Below are 20,730 nucleotides of genomic sequence, written 5' to 3'. Positions count from 1 at the left end.
ACTCCTGAGGTCCCTTCCAACCCTGATATTCTATGATTCTGTTGTTCCTGCCAAATTTCTGGGGGGTTTTCCTTTATTAAGTTTAAAATGTAAGGTTAACTCCACAGTGCTGGTTTGCCTCCGCCTCTCCTCAGGGTAGGCATAGCCTAGCCAAGACATGGATCATTGCACAGTTCAAGCCTGTCTCTACTAACTTCTCTTTTCTCCAAAAAGGACACTTATTCCCATCTTTAATACCATCTAAGAGACTGTCAGCCACAGGTGCGGGTGGGAGTTCCTTCTAAAGTCTTTCATTAAAGACAAAGGGAATAGGGGATGTCATAAAAACAAAAATCTCATGTAATACTTTACATTTCAAATGCTTTACCTGTTTTCCTTCTTTTCTGTATTTTTAATGAAAGGTTACAAGATTTTTAATGGTGTGTTTGCCATGGTACAAAGCAGGCTGAGGTCTCTGGATACCAAACCCCAAAGGGGTTTAACTCTGTTTAATGTTGAACAGTGCCATGGTTGTGCTGTCATCTTTAAATGTTTATTCCATCTAAATTACTACAGCAGTGCTGGGGTTCTGGAGGCCATGCTATGTCGTCGTGTTACGTTAAAACCATACGTGCACTTGCTGGAAGCATGCATCTAACTTCTCTGTTTATGTGCTAGGAGCGTAACACTCATCAGCAGGAACTCAGACACAGAAATTCTCACTTCAGTCCCTAGTGTGTTGGACAAAAGGGCAGTTATCACAATCATGGGGGCTTATCCAGTGTTTGTATTGATTGGGATAGAGAAAGTACATAATCTACTGGTGCTCGGGTCACAGGTTCCCTGTCCCATTCCACAGAGGAGAGGAGCTGTTACAGCCCCAGCTAAAGAACCTGGCTCTGTAAACTGGCTCACAGGGGGCCTGTAACACACTCACAGTGGGTCACATCCACAAGCCTGTTTTTTAATTTATCGTTATTAACAACAACAGTAGCAGTAATGGACACTCACGTATCTTTTTCTTCAGTTCAGCTTGCTGAGCATCTAGGGGGGAGAAGGTGACATGTAAGATTGCAGTGTCACATTTACAGTGATATCACTCCTGTTAATGAATGTCACTGGGCTGTAATTACTAAGGCCCGGTGCACAGATAGCATATCTAGCTATGGTGGTTAGGGGTGTGATGTTTTACCCAAATAGTTATAGTGATACAACCCCTAGTGTGGATGCAATTACACTGGGACAAAGGTGCCTCATAGCGTTATAGCTTCTCCCCTTCCCCAGTGGCAATAGCTCTACTGGGGTAAGCGCCTTCATCCCTATCTAACAGCATCCACACCAGCCACCTGTGCTGCTTTCCATATCCTGGTAGGGTTACAGTGACACAGTGGTTGGATGTAGACAAGGACTATGTTTAAAGGGGGTGGATGGTGCCATCCCCCATCGCCCTACATGCTGTCAATGCCCTTTGGGTCTAACTAGCCTCACCAGCCCCATAAGTCTTGCTGGATGTGGGAGGGACCTTGATGAATAGCTCCTGCTCCTGGTTGCCTGCAAGCAGGTCTGTTCAGTACAGGGACATTAGCAGGTAGCTTGGGCAGTGGATGGGATGATGAGCTGGGTCTCAGGAGACTTGGGCTCTATTCCCAGCTCTGCCACTGACTTGCAGGGTATCCTTGGGCAAGTCCTTTTCCTGCTTTGTGCCTCAGTTTCCCCCCTGCCCTTCACGTGCCTGCCCTAATTAGATTATAAACTCATTGGGGCCAGGACTGTCTCCCAATAGGTGTGTTTGGTGCTCACAGATGCTAGTGTGATACAAGTGACAATACAGATCCATGGCCAGTTTTCTAGGTCTCATTCCTGCTTCAGACTGGGCGACTCCAACGCCCACTGAGCACCTAGGGATAGGTACATTCTATTCTACAATGAGACCCAAAGGGGTGACTCTACATCTGGTGCTTCTCAGTTCACACACAGAGTCGTGGCTCATCCAGGACATCCCCCCACCCCAGGGTGAGTTCAGCTCCTCTCTTCCATTGCTCATTCCCTCTCCCTCCTGCCCTCTCAGTGACTTCACTCAAATCTCTCTTCATGGCACAGGACTGAAGCCCCCTGGCAGCCTTCTCTGAATTCAGGAGACCCTCTCTCCGGTCCCACAGCATTCCTTCCCCTCTGTCACCCTACCTTTTCCTCTGTGCTGCTTCCAGAAGCAGTAACTGGCCAAGAGAATGAGAAGAAACACACCAGCCAGGGTCACAGACAGAGCCATCTGGTAGGGATTGGTCCTTGGGAGGAACACATCTGCAAGGCAAAGTTGCATTGATTTGAACCCAGACAGAATTGATGTGGCAGCAGCAGGAGTTAAGGGGAGTCTGCAGCATCCTGCGGTGGTCTGGGAGGATCTCACAGGCATGTTTGGTCTGGCTTTTGAGAGCGGAGAAGTGGCTTCTCCCAAGAGGAAGAGGGAAGCCCAAGCTTTAGCCTGATCACTGAACTTGGCTAGGCCCTGGCTACATTGCTGATAGGCCGTCTGCTGTGAGAGACTTTGTTCTGCTGGTGCCGAGCACTCTGGCTGTGCTGGGCTCTGACCTGCTCATGTCTGGCCTTAGGGATGGGCACCTGGGAGACTGCCCAGGGCACTGTCAGAGGAGCTCGCTGCCAGCCAGCACAGGAGTGCAGCAAATTCCCAGAAGCACCATGTGAGGGGACACCCAGATTTCTCCTGCTTCCTCCTGGTGGAGGAACATGGTGTGGGAGCCGCAATGCACAGATACAGCTTGTCCCTCCAATGTTCTTCCATGCCCCCTAGGGAGGGGGCAGAACAAGGAACAATGCCAGGGCTCCCTGCATCCAGGTCACTTGCCCCATCTGGGCTGTGCTGTGAGGCATCAGGAGCTGCTGCTCTCTGCCCCACCCCCCTTACCCAGCACAGGGGAGCAGTGACCTGGATTCACAGAGCCATGATGCTGCTCCTCGCGCCCCCTCACAGCCCCCTAGGGGGCACAGAGGAAGGGGGGAACGAGGAGCAATGCGAGAGAGGAGTTGGAGGGGAGAGGGAGCAGCAATGCCAGCTGCCCCTTGCATCCAGGTCACTTTCCCCACCTGGGTGCAGGAAGGAAGTGAAGGGGCTAAGAAAGAAGGGGTGCAAAGGGGGCTGGGGAGAAGGAGATGGAGGGGGTGCTGAGATTAGGGGTGAAGGTGGTACAGTGCAGGGGATTGGGCACAGGATGGGAGTGAAGGGCTTTGCTGCAAAGGGGGTGCAGAAAGGTTTAGAGGGGACGGGGAATAGGAGAGGAGAAGGGAGTGTAGAAGGTGGTTGGGGACGAGGGGCGCAAGAGAGTTAGGGAAGAAGGTGGCGCAGTGCAGGGGTTGGGGTGCAGGAGGGGAGTACGAGGCTAGGAAAGAAGGAATGTAGGAGGGAGTTGGGCAGAAGGGCTGCAGGGGTTGAGGCACAGGATGGGAGTGCAGCGTTTAGAAGAGAAGGGGGTGCAGAAGGGTTTAGGGGAGCTGGAGCTGGGGAGAACAGGGAGCAGGAGGGGTTGGGGGAGAAGGGTTTTTTTCATTATTATTGTTATTGTGTATTTTACAAATAGTTTCACACATACATCTCAGATTAGAAGCGTGAAATCCCACTCAGTTTTATCAGTGAGCGCCACCTCTCAGCTTCCCTGCACTAGCACAAGATAGGTCCATCTCTCCCCACCCTCCACACACACCTGCCTGATTCCCTCCTTCCCTTACTCTATTCTTGGGAAGAGGCAATGGGACCCTGGGGCTGTGGGGAGCCGGTGGTAGCCTGGGGCAATGGGAGGGCACCCACAGGGGTCGGGGCAATAGGGGGCACTGCATCCATAGGTGCCAAGGTGGCAAAATACAAGGTCACCCAGGGTGCCATTTTCCCTAAGGCCGGTCCTGGACCTGCTATGTGCATCTTCACTGTTTTCTCTTGACCGAGACGGGGGTTGAGGACAGAGCAGGACAGGTTCTGGTTCGAAGCGTCTGTTATAACAGCAGCAATGTGAGTATCAAACAGCCTGTCAGCCCGCTGGGATATTTTCTCCATCGTTGGGGCTAGTCGCTGCCCCCTGAGGTCTCTCCACAGCACTTGGGGCTCCGGATACCATCCAGCCGATTCACACACCACGTGGATCCCTCCATGGTGATAGCCATCGACAGAAAGGTGAGGGGTGGAGCCCAGACCTGGAAGGGAATGGAGTGAACCTGTGTCACTGCTACACCCTGGACCCACTAGAGAACTGCACTGGTGCAGACTGGAGTGGCGGGACTGTGGCAGTGTGAGCCCAGCGGTGTAGCAGTGTCCTCACTCGCCATGACGTTACATACAGATCTACCACGTGATGGGTAGATCACACACAAAGCTCCAGTCACCACCTGTGGCTGCACAGACCTCAGGGTATCTCACAAGTCATAGACACACCATGCTACCTAGAGGTCTTCTATCAGCTCCTGGAAGCAGAGGCTTCTGGGAGATTTCCACAAACTTTCTCAGTGCCCAAGAAAATTGTGGGAGAAGGGGTCACGCTCCCTGGGATGAGCAGCCACGTCTGAGGCATGTCCCCAGAACAGAGGTCAGGGAAATAGGCAGGGACTGATCCTTGCTCAGACAGATGCCCCAGCAGCTGGGGGGTGGAGGAACTGGACATGGAATTGGTTACTCCAGGGGGTCTGAGGAGTTGGCAGCCGAGTGCATCAAACCCATTAGCAGTCGGCCTCGTTCCCTAGGTCTCTGGTGCCTTTCCTGTGAGAGGTGACTAGTCGGAGCAGACCAGAACCGTGGGGGTGGGGGTGAGACACACCATTGACCAGTGCTCACTGGTGCTGGGAAGGGCAAACAACACCCCGTGCTACTGACCAGCCACCTCCAGTTCCAAGACAGCTTTTTCATGAAAGGTGGGTGATTGGAAGAGGCAGCTATAAGTCCCTTCATCAGAGACGGTGATGTTGTGTATCCTCAAGGAGACAGTCCCATTAGCAATACTGTCCTTCAGTAGCTTCGTCCTGCTTCGATACGGTGCGATCTGCTGGCCAACCTGATCTCTCCCATCCCGATAGAGATGTACAATTGCAGAGAACGTGGATCGGAACCAGCGCACCTCCATGCTCTCAGCGCTCATCCTGGGAGAGAGGTGACAGGCTAACAGAGCATCCTCTCCCACAAGGGCCCTGATGGGGCGATCGGGTCCAATCACCTTGAAACTCACTGTAGAAGGAACCAGGACAAATCAAACTGTAGCTAACATGGAACTAGGAATATGTCATGGCAATGGAAATGGGAATTTACTGTAATATTTTTATCAGCAATGTGTGTCTCCCTGTCAGACTCTGTATTGTTACCCCCAGAATGCACAAGGGTTAAAATGTCTCTCCAGACAGATGGACGACATGAGATATGGGAAATATGTTACCACCTGGTTCCATACCAGAATAATTAAAGTGAACTAAATACAACCTGCATCTGTGAACGCAGGATCCAGTCTGGAAGAGGAAAAAGAAAGAGCCAGGGCTGGGGCATTATCACTTAATGGCTGGGGAGCCAATGCAGGTTGGACATTGGAACTCAGCATGGTTTGGCAGCAGGAGAACAGGGGATGAGGAGTGTCAGGGAGCCTGTGTTAAGAACACTGTTCACAGACACACAGGACCTTTCGTTCAGCACTCAGAGGCAAAGGGACAGAGAGAAAGTGTCCAGATGGATGCACAGCAGCATGGCTCAGTGGAGCCCTGGCTTCAGCCACTCTGAGCCGTGTTTTAACCCCTGCCCCTCTGTGCTAACCCAAGGATTTCCCAGCACTGTGTTCCCGCTGAGTAATACACCCTATCCTGTAGTCACTGGGCAGAGCTCACCATGAGAAACAGGAGAGCTAGAGCCCAGAGGCTGGTCACAGAGGCACTGAGGCCAGGTGGCTACCCTCTTGGAAAATGTGACCCCTTGGGGGTCTGGCATGCTGAAGGGTTACTCCCAAGAGACTTTTAAAGGCAGGGCAGAGCACAGACATAGCGACAGCCATATAAATGGAAGCAATGTGATGCTGTGAGCCCCGAGAGGCTGGGGGACTGAGTGTGGGACTAGAAGCCACGAACACCTGCATCCTGTTCCCAGCTCTGCCACTGACTCTGAGTGGCCTTGGCCCATCATATACAGATGGATTCTGGCCTTTTCACCTTCCTCTGGCAGAGTAAAGGGGGTTGGGCAATCCCCTCTGCAGAAGTGGCTCAGGGCTGGAATACTTGACTATATCCACAGAGCACCAAAGTGTGTCACATGGTGTGGCTGGAGCACTTGGCGTTCTGCCAATACCAGGGCTGCAGAGCAGCTGTGGAGGCTGCTGCAAGCTAGAGCAACCCTAGGGGTGCTCTAATTGACACTGGGGGCTGTTGCAGTCCCTGGAACAGCCCAGGATCCTGGAGATGCAAAGGTGGCTAAAAGCCAGGCTCTGTCCTGGGCTGCACCTCTTGAGAGGCAGAATTTCATCTTTAGATTTGGCACAATATCTCCTTAAGGCCTAATTACATCTCCTAGGTGATCTTCTCACTGAGACCTTTACTACACTGTTAGGAAAACATTTTAAAATCCCCCTTCTCCTAGAAATCAGCTCCTCTTTTCTTGTCATTTTTTTCTGGCTTCCTATAACATATCAAATATGTATCATTATTGTGCTTTACATTCCACCTGCTTTCAGCCATGTCTCAGAGTTAGGCAGAACGCTCAGAGGGACTGTAACTGATCACTTTATCAAAATTACTGGTGGTTGAAATTTTTTTATCAAAACTTTTTTTGACAAAATGTGGCTTTTTGAGCAAAATGAAAATTTTCAATTTCAGTCAAAAATTTCCCTTCATGTTGAAAAAACATAAATAAAACTTGTCTGAAAACTGAAAATTTGTCAGTAAAAAAATACATTCTCAGTCAGGTTACTTCTCAGGTTTTGGACAAAACAAACAAAGAAAAAACAATTGGTAGGAAATTTTGAAAAATAGTTGAAATAAATTATTATTATTTTTTTTTAATAATTGGAGACATACCAATCTCCTAGAACTGGAAGGGACCTTGAAAGGTCATTGAGTCCAGCCCCCTGCCTTCACTAGCAGGACCAATTTTTGCCCCAAATACCTAAGTGGCTCCCTCAAGGTTTGAACTCACAACCCTGGGTTTAGTAGGCCAATGCTCAAACCACTGAGCTATCCTCCCCCCTGTAAATAAAACTTCCCACCAACAATAATTGGCCTTTTCAAACCACTTCTAATCAAACCTGATTCAGCCAGGTTTCTGCTTTTTTAATTTTTGCCATTTGAAAATCATCTTTGTAACTTTATGTAAATTCTCCCAGAGTTTGACCAAAGCCCTGCTGTGCCTGGGAGCTACTCCTTGTTTTCCCACCCTCCCTCCAAGCCAGTCAGCCCTTTTCTTCAGAGCACCAGAGGGGAAATCCTGGCCCCACTGGTGCCAGTGGGAAGATTATTACCAGGTGTCTCCTAGTATCTCCACTACCCAGCTCTCCCCCGAGTTGTGAACACTCAGACGCATTCCTGGCCCCCAAAACTCTCCATTGCATTTCTGGACAAAGGTTTCTAGTTGCTGAGGACAGGACCAGGCTATGGGCAGTTTCTAGTTGTTGAGGCCATTCTATGGAACAGATTGTCCCTGCAAGCAGGACCCAGCTATACATCCCCACTGCCCCTAGGGGCAGGACACATCCCACTGAACCAGAAATCAATCAGCCTCATGGGGACATTTTTGGGCACAGCCGCCACCTGCTGCCAACTGGAGACTTGCTGTGAGGACCTCTTGTAGGCCACAAGACACAGTTATTGCCCAACACTCCCTTGGACCTCTGCCCACCAGCTGCCACCTTTGCTGCTCTGCTCATAACCCCTGAGTTTCCTCAGACAGAGCTCAAACTGAGGGCCCAGCCTTCCCCAGCACAGCTGCTGACTTCTGTGGGAGCCAGACTAGGCCCTAAAGCCCCAGGAATCCTACCTGAGTCCAGCCGGGGAAGGTGAAGAGAAATGAGGAAAATGGTGAAGCCAAGCAGCGGCAGTGACTTCACGGAGCCGGGGCACATCGAGGAATCCTCCATCTCCCTGCTGTCCAGACGATCACACAAGCCCTCGGTGAGTGAGTCAGTGAGCGTGACCCTGCAATCCAGAACATGAGCGCGGTAAATAGGCAGAGCTGGTGCGACTACGCTGACTCCACTGGGCACTGGAGTGTGACAACCCCACATTCAGGCCAGACCTTTCAGAGGTGCCCAGCACCTGCAGCTGACACCAGATTTTCCAAAGGACTCAGCGCATTGGGTACCCAGAAAGTGCTGAATTCTGCTGACAGTCTGGCCCAAACTCAGGCCAGCTCCAGCTCTGGCACAGGAATAAACCCACTCTGAAAGGAACGATTTCTAGACAAGTTCCAGAACTACTGGCTGAAAGCTCCCCGGCCTACACGTGCCCTCAGCTCAGGGAACTCTGTGCTGGTTCAAAACTGCAGCCCTGTGCTACAAAGAGGGCTTGGGGGGTCTTTTTTAAACCACACACAAGGCAGCCCCCTGTGCCACTCCTCATGGCAGAGGGTCCTGCTGCCACCCAGCTGCAGCTCATAGGGGGAGGAGGTGGTCTCCCAGCCTCCGTCCCTGTCCATCTGGGAAAGAGACTCCAGCCTGCCCAAAGGGAAGTCTTCACAGCCCTTGCCAGTCTAGCACACAGTTCTTGTGTGGGTTGTCTCTGATGCAGCCACTGAAAATGGGGGAGAAGGGCAGGGCCCAGGGAATGCTGTATAACTGGGGCCCTGGATTGTCACAATCCAGCCCATAAGGGTGGACTGGCATCCCAGGGTGGGCCCAGCTGGAGTCAGTGCATGCTGGCTGTACAGCTGGCTGAGGGCCTCAGGCAGCACCCTGAAGCAGGACTGGTCCCACAGGGCTCAGCAAAAGCCTCAGGCAGAGAAAGTCCCCTCCGGGGAATCAGGTTCCTGGCACCAACAAGATCAAACAACCTAGCAGAGCCCTGGGGAATTATCTTTGTGTGCAGCTCAGTAATAGAACAGGGGCATCAGCAACATCAATCAGCTGGGGAAACTGTCATGGCTTCTAAAAAGAAAATTCATTGCTCAGTAATTGGTTAGAATTCTTTGAATGTGCCAAAAGGGATAGTAGATGTAATTTACTTGGACTTTCTAAAGGCCTTTGGCGCAGTCCCTCTCAAGAGGCTACTAAAGAAATCAGGTCATGGGGGAGAGGCAAAATATTGTCATGGATCAGAAACCTGCTTGGCGACAGTGGGAATAAATGGTCAGTTTTCATCATGGCCAAAGATTAACAGCAGGGCCTCAAAGTTCTGTACTAGGTCCTGTGTTCTTTCATAAACTTATTCATGAGCTGGAATGGGGTGGTGAGGGGTGGTGAGGTAGTGATAGATGATGGTGACACGAAGATATTGAGGTTAGTCAGGCCGTAAGAGGGCTGTGAGGAATAGGTGACCAGATGTCCCATTTTATAGGGACAGTTCTGATTTGTGGGTCTTTTTCTTATATAGGCTCCTATTACCCTCCACCCTCTGTCCTGATTTTTCACACTTGCTGTCTGGTCACCCTAGTTAGGAACTTCAGAGAGACCTGAACAACGCAGGAAATGGGCAACAGGAGAGTAAATGAAATCCAGTGTCAATAAATGCAAAGTATCATACACCAAAGGGGAAAGTCTGAACTCCTCATCCAAATGGACTGTACCAACTCAGGAGAGGACCTGGCCATCGCAGAAGTCTGCTCAATGGAGACCTCTCCTAAGTGAACAGTGGCAGGCCAAGAAAGCTAATAAAACATTGCTCTGTGGGGTGTGGGGGGGGGGCTTTTTACCAGCAACACTGCAGGAAGCCTGGGGTTCCTCCTGTATTGGGTGGGCTTGAGAAGAGGAGAGGCTGGAAGGACCCTTAGCCCTGGACTTCCAGCTGTTGCTTAGTAAAGCTAATGTTAAAAAAGTTACATAATATTTACACTGGTTAAGAAAACAATGTACATCTAGGTATAATGCTTAGATTATCCATAAAGACAAAGTTTGTTTTAAAAGTCAAAAGCACAAGAAATACATAATCATCAATAACCCAAATTTAGGGGATTAAATTTAACAATTCAGTTTAGATATTAGAATCCAAATACTTGGGTACATCACTCATGAAAAGTTGTACAGAGAGTTGGTTGGGAAAGCAAATACATCAAGCAATGAGTGAAAATTGTCCCTCAGTAACTGAGAATTTGGGGCAGGTTGTCCGCTGGTATTTCACTGGGAACTGAGCCAAACAGGCTCTTTCTATGCCATCCCTGAGTACTTGGTACTGGCCACATTTTGCTTTATGCAGCATTGTTTATTTGTGGAGTCACATGCCAAAGAAGGTGGGTGGGGGCAGTCGGAGGCCGCATGGAACTTGGAGCTCATCACCCTGCAGCTACCAATTCTCCCTGCTCGTTCCAGCCTTCAGCAGCAGTTTGCATGGGGTGTTTGTAGATCAAAGGCAGACAGCACCAGGTGAGCATGAGCAGGGACCCTCCGTAGGGAAGCCCCATCTCCTGGGTGGACTGGCTGAGTTGTGGGACACTGGTGGGGGGGCGAAATGAGGCAGGAGTTAAAATAACTGGTGTCCCCAGGCAACTCTGACACCTCCTTTAGAGGACAACATGCATGACTAGCTCTCATATTTATTATTAGCCTGTCTGTAGAGTGAAATACCAGTCAAAATACCCCTGCAAAGAGCTCTGGATGCCCGAACAATTTATTAGAGTCACAATAGCTGGCGCCCACCCAGCAGGAAAACATTATCCCACACACACAATGAATGAACTCAGCCAGCCAATAAATCAAAGCTGCAAAACTGCCCCGTTAGCCGCCCAGGAACAACCCTCAACCCTCTCCCGTAACTCTATCCAGTAAAGAAGAGCCCGTCAGGCTCTGGTGAAGGGGCTGGTCCCTTGTGATGTATCCTGGAGCCTGACAGGTTCTTTCTGACTGGAAGCCAGAGCAGGGAGCTCTGGAGGTACGAGGATATTGGTTGGGTAAAGCACATGCAGTGGGAGCATGTCAGCTGCCGCACCCCTTGATAGGGCTGCCCTGCACTACCCTTCCCCTGCTGACCCAGGACAAGGGATTTAAAAACAAGATAAAGAATGAAAAATTCCTGCCACCTACCTTATGAAACCAGGAGAAACTTCTCAGCCGTTACAGAATTGCTGTCCTCCGGCTACAGTCAGTTACACGGGCCCCTAGTCCAGGAGGTGCCTCACAATTAATGAATTAAAGTGAGGCTACGAAGCAAAATCATTTTGGAAAAGAGAATCAGTTGGGTATCAGTCTGGTCTCATGCAATTTTCTGTTAATGCTTGTTCAATGGCTGAAGAATTTATTCTTTATTCCTGCACGTAGCAAGGCTGAAGAAGAAAGTGAAAGAGTAAAGCAGAGCAAGGGGGTTCGCCAGAGGTCAAAAATCATTTTTACTGCTTTTTAGCAAAACTGACAATCACAACCACCACTCTTCCCACAGCTGCTGGCCCACAGCTCCTCACAGCCTGGACAGTAGGGTCAGGGCCTCCCTCACTTATCCAGCTCTGACTCAGATCCAGCCCTCCTACCAATACCCCCTACTCCAAATATCCCGGGTTAAGTGACTTGTCCAACATCCTGGCTCTTCCTGCAGCCTCCTCCTCATTCCCTACGCAGATGTTCTATCACATTATAGGATGTGCTAGGTAAATTGGTCTGTGTGTCTCACTGGACTTAGCAGAAGTGGCTCGGCAGAACCAAGCACACAGATTTGGCTCAATCAGTCTGAGACACACTGTGTCCATGTGGGAGAGACCTGTCCTGATCCTAAAGCTACTAGAACTGAGCTTGTGCAACATCTCATGTTCAGGTTAGAAGGGGGACAAGGATCCTTGATGGTCTCCTCAGGTAGGGACATGACACCTTGATCAATAATAATACTGTGAAGCGCAGAGAATTGTTAACACGAGTGAGTGGAAGAAGTGAGACTAGACCTCATGGTCTCCTGGCTCCCAGGCCAGTGCACCTCCCTCTAGCCTAGGGGTGTTAATCTCATTCTGTGCAGGGGGCCAAATTCCATTGTATTATGATCTCTGGGCCAGAGCATCCATTTAGGGCTTACCACTCTCCTCATTCCAAAGTGATGCCCTCACCAGCCTCCATGGGAGATTAAGAGCAGTAATAGAATAAATTCCCTGTTCATTATCATCACCGTGTTACTTCTCCAGGGCCTTGTTATCGTGCTCAGCATCACTCAGTGGGGAAAACGCTCACCACTGTGACCACCATTCTCTGTCCTTTGTTCCTCTTCCTTCCCCATCCTCTTGTTTCCCCTGCTTTCCTTTTTCTCCCCTGCGTCTTCCCGTCTTCCCTTGGTATTTCCTTCCCCTCAGCTACTCCCACTTCACTCGCAAGGTTGCCCTCCCACCGTCTACCCTAGCCCAGCTACTAAAATGGACAGCAGTGAAATAGTTAATGCTCAGGTTTAAACATAATTGTTAGGACGGGGGAGCTGAAGTTCTGCAGAATTTAGTGTTAGCACTGGGCCTTCTCATCTGTGGTTCAAGAAATGAGGTCTAATAGCTTCATATTATCAATTCTGGCCCTTGGTTCAGGTCCCACACAGAAGATGTCAGCAGTGGAAGTCCACTGCTCTGAGTTTGTGGGTCTCCTGTTCTTCACTGTGTCACTCATTTGCCAGACTAATCCAATGGGGAAGCCCTAGGAAACAGGAGACAGTATTGGACAACATGCCTCCAGACACCAGATGGAGACACACGTGCAAAGAGCTCAGGGCCCATTGGTCCTCGGTTGAGTCACCGAGTTCCTGAGGCAGGAGAAATAAAGGGCTCTCTCTCCTTTGGGGATCAGAGGAGTCCCACTAGAGCAGAGGTGGGCAAACTATGGCCCATGGGATTGTCCTGCCGGCCCTTGAGCTCCCGGCCGAGGAGGCTGCCCCCAGTCCCTCCCCTGTGGTCCCCTCTCCCCCGCAGCCTCAGCTCACCATGCCACCAGCACGGCTTGTACCCACCCACTTCCCAGGGTTTCCAATAAGCCAGTCCTGCCACTCTGAACGGCATGGTAATAGGGTGGGGCATGGGGGGATTGGATAAGGGGCAGGAGGTCCCGAGGGGCAGTCAGAGAACGGGGAGTAGTTGGATGGGGCGGAGTTTCGGGGGGGGGCATCAGGTGACAGGGAGCAGGGGGCGGTTGGATAGGTGTGGGAGTCCCAGGGGGCCTATCAGGAAGCAGGGGTGTGGATCAGGGACAGGGAGCGGGGGGGGGTGGATCCTGAGTGAGGTCCCAGGGGGCTGTTAGGGGCAGGGGGTCCTGGAAGGGGGCAGTCAGGGGACAAGGAGCAGGAGGGTTGGATGGGTCAGGGGCTCTGGGGGTGGTCAGGGGATGGGGAACAGGGGTGGGTTGATAGGCATGGGGGGCCTGTCAGGGGTCGGGGCTGTGGATAGGGGTCAAGGCAGTCAGGGGATGGGGAGGTTGATGAGAGTGGGGTCCCCAGGGGGCGGTCAGGGATGGGAGGTCCCGAGGGCGGGGCCAGGCTGTTTGGGGAAGCACAGCCTTCCCTACCCGGCCCTCCATATAGTTTCGCACCTCGATGTGGCCCTCGGGCTAAAACGTTTGCCCACCCCTGCACTAGAGGACAACTGTTTTTCATTCAGTGTAGGTTAAAAAAAATCAGCTCACAATCAAGGTGTCCTAGCTCAGCAATGCCTTGTTCAAATAACTCGTTTTCCCCAATAACTTGATCTCACCCCCGACAATCAGGCTGAGCTGACTTATCTTTTGGAATTTAGAGAGGATGAAAAAAGTAGGTTTTAAACAAAAACTTAATTGCAAACTGAACTCTGCAGAGGCTACTGCCTATGTCTCCAGCTCTTCTCCAGAGCTCATACTGATTTATGCCAGCCGATATCCTGGCAAAGTTTTCCGATGGTGGAAGGTTTACCAGGAATCCAGGTTACGGTGGCACTTCTTGTGTTCAGAGCAGACACAGAGAGAAGTTAAATAAAAACATAACTTTTTTTCTTAGAATTCAGAACACACACACAAGAACCCAACACTAAGAAGAGAGACAAAGCAGGCTGCTCCCTAAAGCACAACTCTCCCCAACTTACTTTAAGCTGTCTGTCTGCAAACTGACTGCTGGCACAATCACAAGCTTATCTACAGAGCCCTCTAGCCTGCAAGGATGACCAGGGAATTCCTCACTCCCCACCACACACCCTTACAGTGATATTTGGCAGTTCCAACACAGTCAGACCTCAGTACACCTCAGCACTGAGGCCCTCTAATCTCCCCTACACTCAGGCAGCCATTAAGGGTTGGTGCAGCCCACGGAAGTGGGTACAACCACGGCTGCCAAGGAACAGACACTATTTCAGTCTGTGAATAAACAGACACTATTTCAGTCTGTGTTACAGGATAATGGAAAAGGGACTGCAAAGATCTCTGAGCATTTTAGTCATTTCTGCAGCAATTTTTAAAGTATCATTGAATCATAGAATCTCAGGGTTGGAAGGGACCTCAGCAGTTCATCTAGTCCAACCCCCTGCTCAAAGCAGGACCAAACCCAACTAAATCATCACAGCCAGGGCTTTGTCAAGCCTGACCTTAAAGACCTCTAAGGAAGGAGATTCCACCACCTCCTTAGGTAACGCATTCCAGTGCTTCACCACCCAACTAGTGAAAAAGTTTTTCCTAATGTCCAACCTAAACCTCCCCCTCTGCAACTTGAGACCATTACTCATTGTTCTGTCATCTGCTACCACTGAGAACAGTCTAGATCCATCCTCTTTGGAACCCCCTTTCAGGTAGTTGAAAGCAGCTATCAAATCCCCCCTCATTCTTCTCTTCTGCAGGCTAAACAATCCCAGTTCCCTCAGCCTCTCCTCATAAGTCATGTGCTCCAGCCCCCTAATCATTTTTGTTGCCCTCCGCTGGACTCTCTCCAATTTATCCACATCCTTCTTGTAGTGTGGGGCCCAAAACTGGACACAGTACTCCAAATGAGGCCTCACCAGTGCTGAATAGAGGGGAATGATCAGATCCCTCGATCTGCTGGAAATGCCCCTACTTCTACAACTCAAAATGCCATTAGCCTTCTTGGCAACAAGGGCACACTGTTGACTCATATTCAGCTTTTCATCCACCGTAACCCCTAGGTCCTTTTCTGCAGAACTGCTGCCCAGCCATTCGGTCCCTAGTCTGTAACAGTGCATGGGATTCTTCCGTCCTAAGTGCAGGACTCTGCACTTGTCCTTGTTGAACCTCATCATATTTCTTTTGGCCCAATCCTCTTATTTGTCTAGGTCCCTCTGTATCCTATCCATATCCTCCAGCGTAGGAAAGTGAGAGCCCCAGACAGACTCCCATCCATAGGAACAGCTCCCATGAAGAACAACAGAGCCTCACCCAGAGCAATCAGGGGCTGACACTTACCTGCCTGCTGGATAATATAGGGAAGGGCAGAGGCTGGTGGTGGAGGAAGGGGTCCTACCTTCAGAACTACCAGGACTGCGTTGCAAGTGAACGTCTCAGTATTTACGGTAGCATTGCACGTCTGACTCCAGTCTGTTCAGACAGATATTGCTGGTTAACTTACAGCAATTTTATCTGAACAGAAACATTTTCCATGCATCTAGAACCTTCCAATTGAAAGTGAAACCATCGCTGGTAAATTACAGGAATCTCATTTATGGTACACAGAGATAAAAGATTTTAAGAAACACGCACACAGTCCAAGGGTGGTGACAGCTTTAGTTTTTAAGGCATTTTCCTGGTCGCTCAGTCACTGTCACAACAATCAATTGTATTTCTGTCATACACATATGCCAAGGCTTTCTGCCCCCACAAGCACTATATTTTTCAGACTGAAGCAGTGTGCCAGAGGGGTGCAGAACTAATCAGACCTCAGCAGTAGTCCTTGTCCAAGGCAGAAGAGGCCTTGCTGCAGTTCCAGGTAATTCACAAGTTTTCTGGTTCAAAATAAAACAAACTCACTGAGAGGCCACATTCTCCTTCCACAGTGGAGAATAAACAACAAGAGCCATACTCTACCCAGCCTTCACACAGGTGGGCAGTGTGAGCACAGAGAGGTTTTTCCCTCCCTCCTTGCATAGCCTACATAAAGTCCCCCCCATCCTGTGCCAACAGGACTAGAGCAGGGCAGACAGGGCAGGGCAGCCCTATGAAATGGTGCACATGCTCCCCCTCCATGTGCTCTAACCTAACCAATATCCACCTACCTCCAGAGCTTCCTGCCCTGGCTTCCAATCAGAAAGGCCCTGTCTGGCTCCTGGGTTCAGGAGAAGGGACCAGCCCCTTCACCAGAGCCTAACAGGCCCTTCTTTATTTGATAGAGGGTTGAGGGCTGTTCCTGGGCAGCTAATCATAGAATCACAGAATCACAGAATCTCAGGGTTGGAAGGGACCTCAGGAGGTATCTAGTCCAACCCCATGCTCAAAGCAGGACCAACTCCTCACTAAAACATCCCAGCCAGGGCTTTGTCAAGCCTAACCTTAAAAATGTCTAAGGAAGGAGATTCCACCACCTCCCTAGGTAACCCATTCCAGTGCTTCACCACCCACCTAGTGAAAAAGTTTTTCCTAATATCCAACCTAAACCTCCCCCACTGCAACTTGAGGCCATTACTCCCTGTTCTGTCATCTGCTACCACTGAGAACAGTCTAGATCCATCCTCTTTGGAACCCCCTTTCAGGTAGTTGAAAGCAGCTATCAAATCCCCCCTCATTCTTCTCTTCTGCAGACTAAACAATCCCAGTTCCCTCAGCCTCTCCTCATAAGTCATGTGCTCCAGCTCCCTAATCATTTTTGTTGCCCTCTGCTGCACTCTTTCCAATTTTTCCACATCCTTCTTGTAGTGTGGGGCCCAAAACTGGACACAGTACTCCAGATGAGACCTTACCAATGTTGAATAGAGGGGAATGATCACGTCCCTCAATCTGCTGGCAATGCCCCTACTTATACAACCCAAAATGCCATTAGCATTCTTGGCAACAAGGGCCCACTGTTGACTCATATCCAGCTTCTCGTCCACTGTAACCCCTAGGTCCTTTTCTGCAGAACTGCTGCCTAGCCATTCGGTCCCTAGTCTCTAACAGTGAATGGGATTCTTCTGTCCTAAGTGTAGGACTCTGCACTTGTCCTTGTTGAACCTCATCTGGTTTCTTTTGGCCCAGTCCTCTAATTTATCTAGGTCCCTCTGTATCCTATCCCTACCCTCCAGCGTATCTACCACTCCTCCCAGTTTAGTGTCATCTGCAAATTTGCTGAGGGTGCAATCCAGGCCATCCTCCAGATCATTAATGAAGATATTGAACAAAACCGGCCCCAGGACCGAACCTTGGGGCACTCCACTTGAAACTGGCTGCCAACTAGACATGGAGCCGTTGATCACTACCCTCTGAGCCTGACAATCTAGCCAGTTTTCTATCCATCTTGTAGTCCCATCATTCAGCCCATACTTCTTTAACTTGCTGGCAAGAATACTGTGGGAGACGGTATCAAAATCTTTGGTAAAGTCAAGGAATAACACATTCACTGCTTTCCCCTCATCCAGAGACCCTCATAGAAGGCAATTAGGTTAGTCAGGCAGGACTTGCCCTTGGTGAATCCATGCTGACTGTTCCTGATCACTTTCCTCTCCTCTAAGTGCTTCAAAATTGATTCCTTGAGGACCTGCTCCATGATTTTTCTAGGGACTGAAGTGAGGCTGACTGGCCTGTAGTTCCCCAGAACCTCCTTCTTCCCTGTTTTAAAGATGGGCACTATAGTAGCCTTTTTCCAGTCATCCAGGACCTCCCCTGTTCGCCATGAGTTTTCAAAGATAATGGCCAATGGCTCTGCAATCTCATCGGCCAACTCCTTTAGCACCCTCGGATGCAGCGCATCTGACCCCATAGACTTGTGCTCGTCCGGCTTTTCTAAATATTCCCGAACCACTTCTTTCTCCACAGAGGGCTGGTCACCTTCTCCCCATACTGTGCTGCCCAGTGCAGCTGTCTGGGAGCTGACCTTGTTTGTGAAGACAGAGGCAAAAAAAGCATTGAGTACATTAGCTTTTTCCACATCCTCTGTCACTAGGTTGCCTCCCTCATTCAGTAAGGGGCCCACACTTTCCTTGACTTTCTTGGTACTAACATACCTGAAGAAACCCTTCTTGTTACTCTTAACATCTCTTGCTAGCTGCAACTCCAAGTGTGATTTGACCTTCCTGATTTGACTCCTTCATGTCTGAGCAATATTTTGATACTCCTCCCTGGTCTTTTGTCTAATCTTCCACTTCTTGTCAGCTTCTTTTTTGCCTTTAAGATCAGCAAGGATTTCACTGTTAAGCCAAGCTGGTCGCCTGCCATATTTACTGTTTTTCCTATACATCGCGATGTTTTTTTTCTTGCAACCTCAATAAGGATTCTTTAAAATACAGCCAGCTCTCCTGGACTCCTTTCCCCCTCATGTTATTTTCCCAGGGGATCCTGCTCATCAGCTCCCTGAGGGAGTCAAAGTCTGCTTTTCTGAAGTCCAGGGTCCGTATTCTGCTGTTCTCTTTTTTTCCCTGTGTCAGGATCCTGAACTCGACCATCTCATGGTCACTGCCTCCCACGTTCCCATCCACTTTTGCTTGCCCTACTAACTCTTCTCTGTTTGTGAGCAGCAGGTCAAGAAGAGCTCTGCCCCTAGTTGGTTCCTCCAGCACTTGGACCAGGAAATTGTCCCCTAAACTTTCCAAAAATTTCCTGGATTGTCTGTGCACCACTGTATTGCTCTCCCAGCAGATATCAGGGTGATTAAAGTCTCCCATGAGAACCAGGGCCTGTAATCTAGTAACTTCTGCTAGTTGCCGGAAGAAAGCCTCGTCCACCTCATCCCCCTGGTCTGGTGGTCTATAGCAGACTCCCACCATGACATCACCCTTATTGCTCACACTTCTAAACTTAATCCAGAGACTCTCCGGTTTTTCTGCAGTTTCATACTGGAGCTCTGAGCAGTCATACTGCTCTCTTACATACAATGCAACTCCCCCACCTTTTCTGCCCTGCCTATCCTTCCTGAACAGTTTATATCCATCCATGACAGTACTCCAGTCATGTGAGTTATCCCACCAAGTCTCTGTTATTCCAATCATATCATAGTTCCTTGACTGTGCCAGGACTTACAGTTCTCCCTGCTTGTTTCCCAGGCTTCTTGCATTTGTGTATAGGCACTTAAGATAACTCACTGATTGTCCCGATTTCTAAGTCTGAGACAGGAGTCCTCCCCTCTTGCACTCTCCTGCTCGTGCTTCCTCACGGTATCCCATTTCCCCACTTACCTCAGGGCTTTGGTCTCCTCCCTCCAGTGAACCTAGTTTAAAGCCCTCCTCACTAGGTTAGCCAGCCTGCTTGCGAAGATGCTCTTCCCTCTCTTCGTTAGGTGGAGCCCGTCTCTGCCTAGCACTCCTCCTTCTTGGAACTCCATCCCATGATCGAAGAATCCAAAGCCATCTGTCCAACACCACTAACACTAATGGGGCTGTTTTGCAGTTTTGATTTGTTGGCTGGATGCGTTCATTCATTCTGTGTGTGGGATAATGTTTAACTGCTGGTGAAAAGCAAATTTCATTAGCTCTTGTGAGCCTAATGAATTGTTCAGGTACCCTGAGCTCTTTGCAGGGGTATTTTGGTTGATATTTCACTCTAAGGGTATGTCTACACTACGGGATTACTCCAAATTTACAGAATTCAATTTTGGGCAACCGATTGTATAAAGTTGAGTGCATGCGGCCACACTAAGCACATTAATTCGGCGGTGTGCATCCACATACCGAGGCTAGCATCGACTTCCGGAGCGTAGCAGTGTGGGTAGCTATCCCATAGCTATCCCATAGTTCCTGCTTCTCCCCTGCCCACTGAAATTCTGGGTTTAAATCCCAATGCCTGATGGGGCAAAAAAAATTGTCGCTGGTGGTTCTGGGTTCAGCCTCACCCCTCCCTCCACGAAAGCAATGGTAGACAACCAATTTGCGCCTTTTTTCCTGGGTGAACAGTGCAGACGCCATACCACGGCAAGCATGGGCCCCCTCAGCTCAGACAGCAGTCATGAACATTGTAAACACCTCGCGCAGTATCGTGCAGTTTATGCTGAACCAGGACCTGCAAAACCAGGCAAGGAGGAGGCAGCTACGGCAGCGCTGTGACGAGAGTGATGAGGACATGGACACAGAATTCTCTCAAACCGCAGGTCCCAGCGCTTTGGAGATCATGCTGTTAATGGGGCAGGTCCTAGCCATGGAACGCCGATTCTGGGCCCGGGAAAGAAGCACAGACTGTTGGGACTGCATAGTGTTGCAGATGTGGGACGAGTCTGAGTGGATGTGAAACTTTCGCATGCGTAAGGGCACTTTCATGGAATTTGTGGCTTGCTTTCCCCTGCCCTGAAGTGCCAGAATACCAAGATGAGAGCATCCCTCACAGTTGAGAAGCGGGTGGTGATAGCCTTGTGGAAGCTTGCAATACCAGACAGCTACCAGTCAGTCGGGAATCAATTTGGCGTGGGCAAATCTACTGTGGGGGCTGCTGTGATGCAAGTAGCCAAAGCAATCATTAAGCTGCTGCTACCAAGGTATTGACTCTGGGAAATGTGCAGGTCATAGTGGATGGCTTTGTTGCAATGGGATTTCCTAACTGTGGTGGG

At 49.9% G+C, this 20,730-nt stretch overlaps 1 protein-coding gene across 4 annotated transcripts in view; it reads right to left on the bottom strand.

Annotated features, from left to right (window-relative positions):
* Positions 1-20,730, bottom strand: part of LOC120393814 (butyrophilin subfamily 1 member A1-like) — a 56,651-nt gene that overhangs the window by 24,043 nt on the left and 11,878 nt on the right. For 2 of the 4 annotated variants that reach the window (XM_039518307.1, XM_039518308.1), the window contains 6 exons: positions 11,172-11,410; positions 7,979-8,136; positions 4,853-5,200; positions 3,898-4,179; positions 2,164-2,280; positions 991-1,023 (listed from right to left, as the gene is read on the bottom strand). In XM_039518307.1, coding sequence (XP_039374241.1) covers positions 991-1,023; positions 2,164-2,280; positions 3,898-4,179; positions 4,853-5,200; positions 7,979-8,078 — 880 coding nt within the window. In that variant the 5' untranslated portion in view covers positions 8,079-8,136; positions 11,172-11,410. Of the gene's footprint in view, positions 1-990; positions 1,024-2,163; positions 2,281-3,897; positions 4,180-4,852; positions 5,201-7,978; positions 8,137-9,847; positions 9,914-11,171; positions 11,411-12,234; positions 12,249-20,730 lie in introns of those variants that run through there. The other 2 variants (XM_039518309.1, XM_039518310.1) reach the window with 2 other exon arrangements.

The sequence above is a fragment of the Mauremys reevesii genome, unplaced genomic scaffold (assembly GCF_016161935.1).
Source record: "Mauremys reevesii isolate NIE-2019 unplaced genomic scaffold, ASM1616193v1 Contig32, whole genome shotgun sequence".
Classification (NCBI taxonomy): domain Eukaryota; kingdom Metazoa; phylum Chordata; order Testudines; family Geoemydidae; genus Mauremys; species Mauremys reevesii.
Note: the sequence above shows the minus strand (reverse complement) of the source record. Positions and strands in the feature narration are given on the sequence as shown.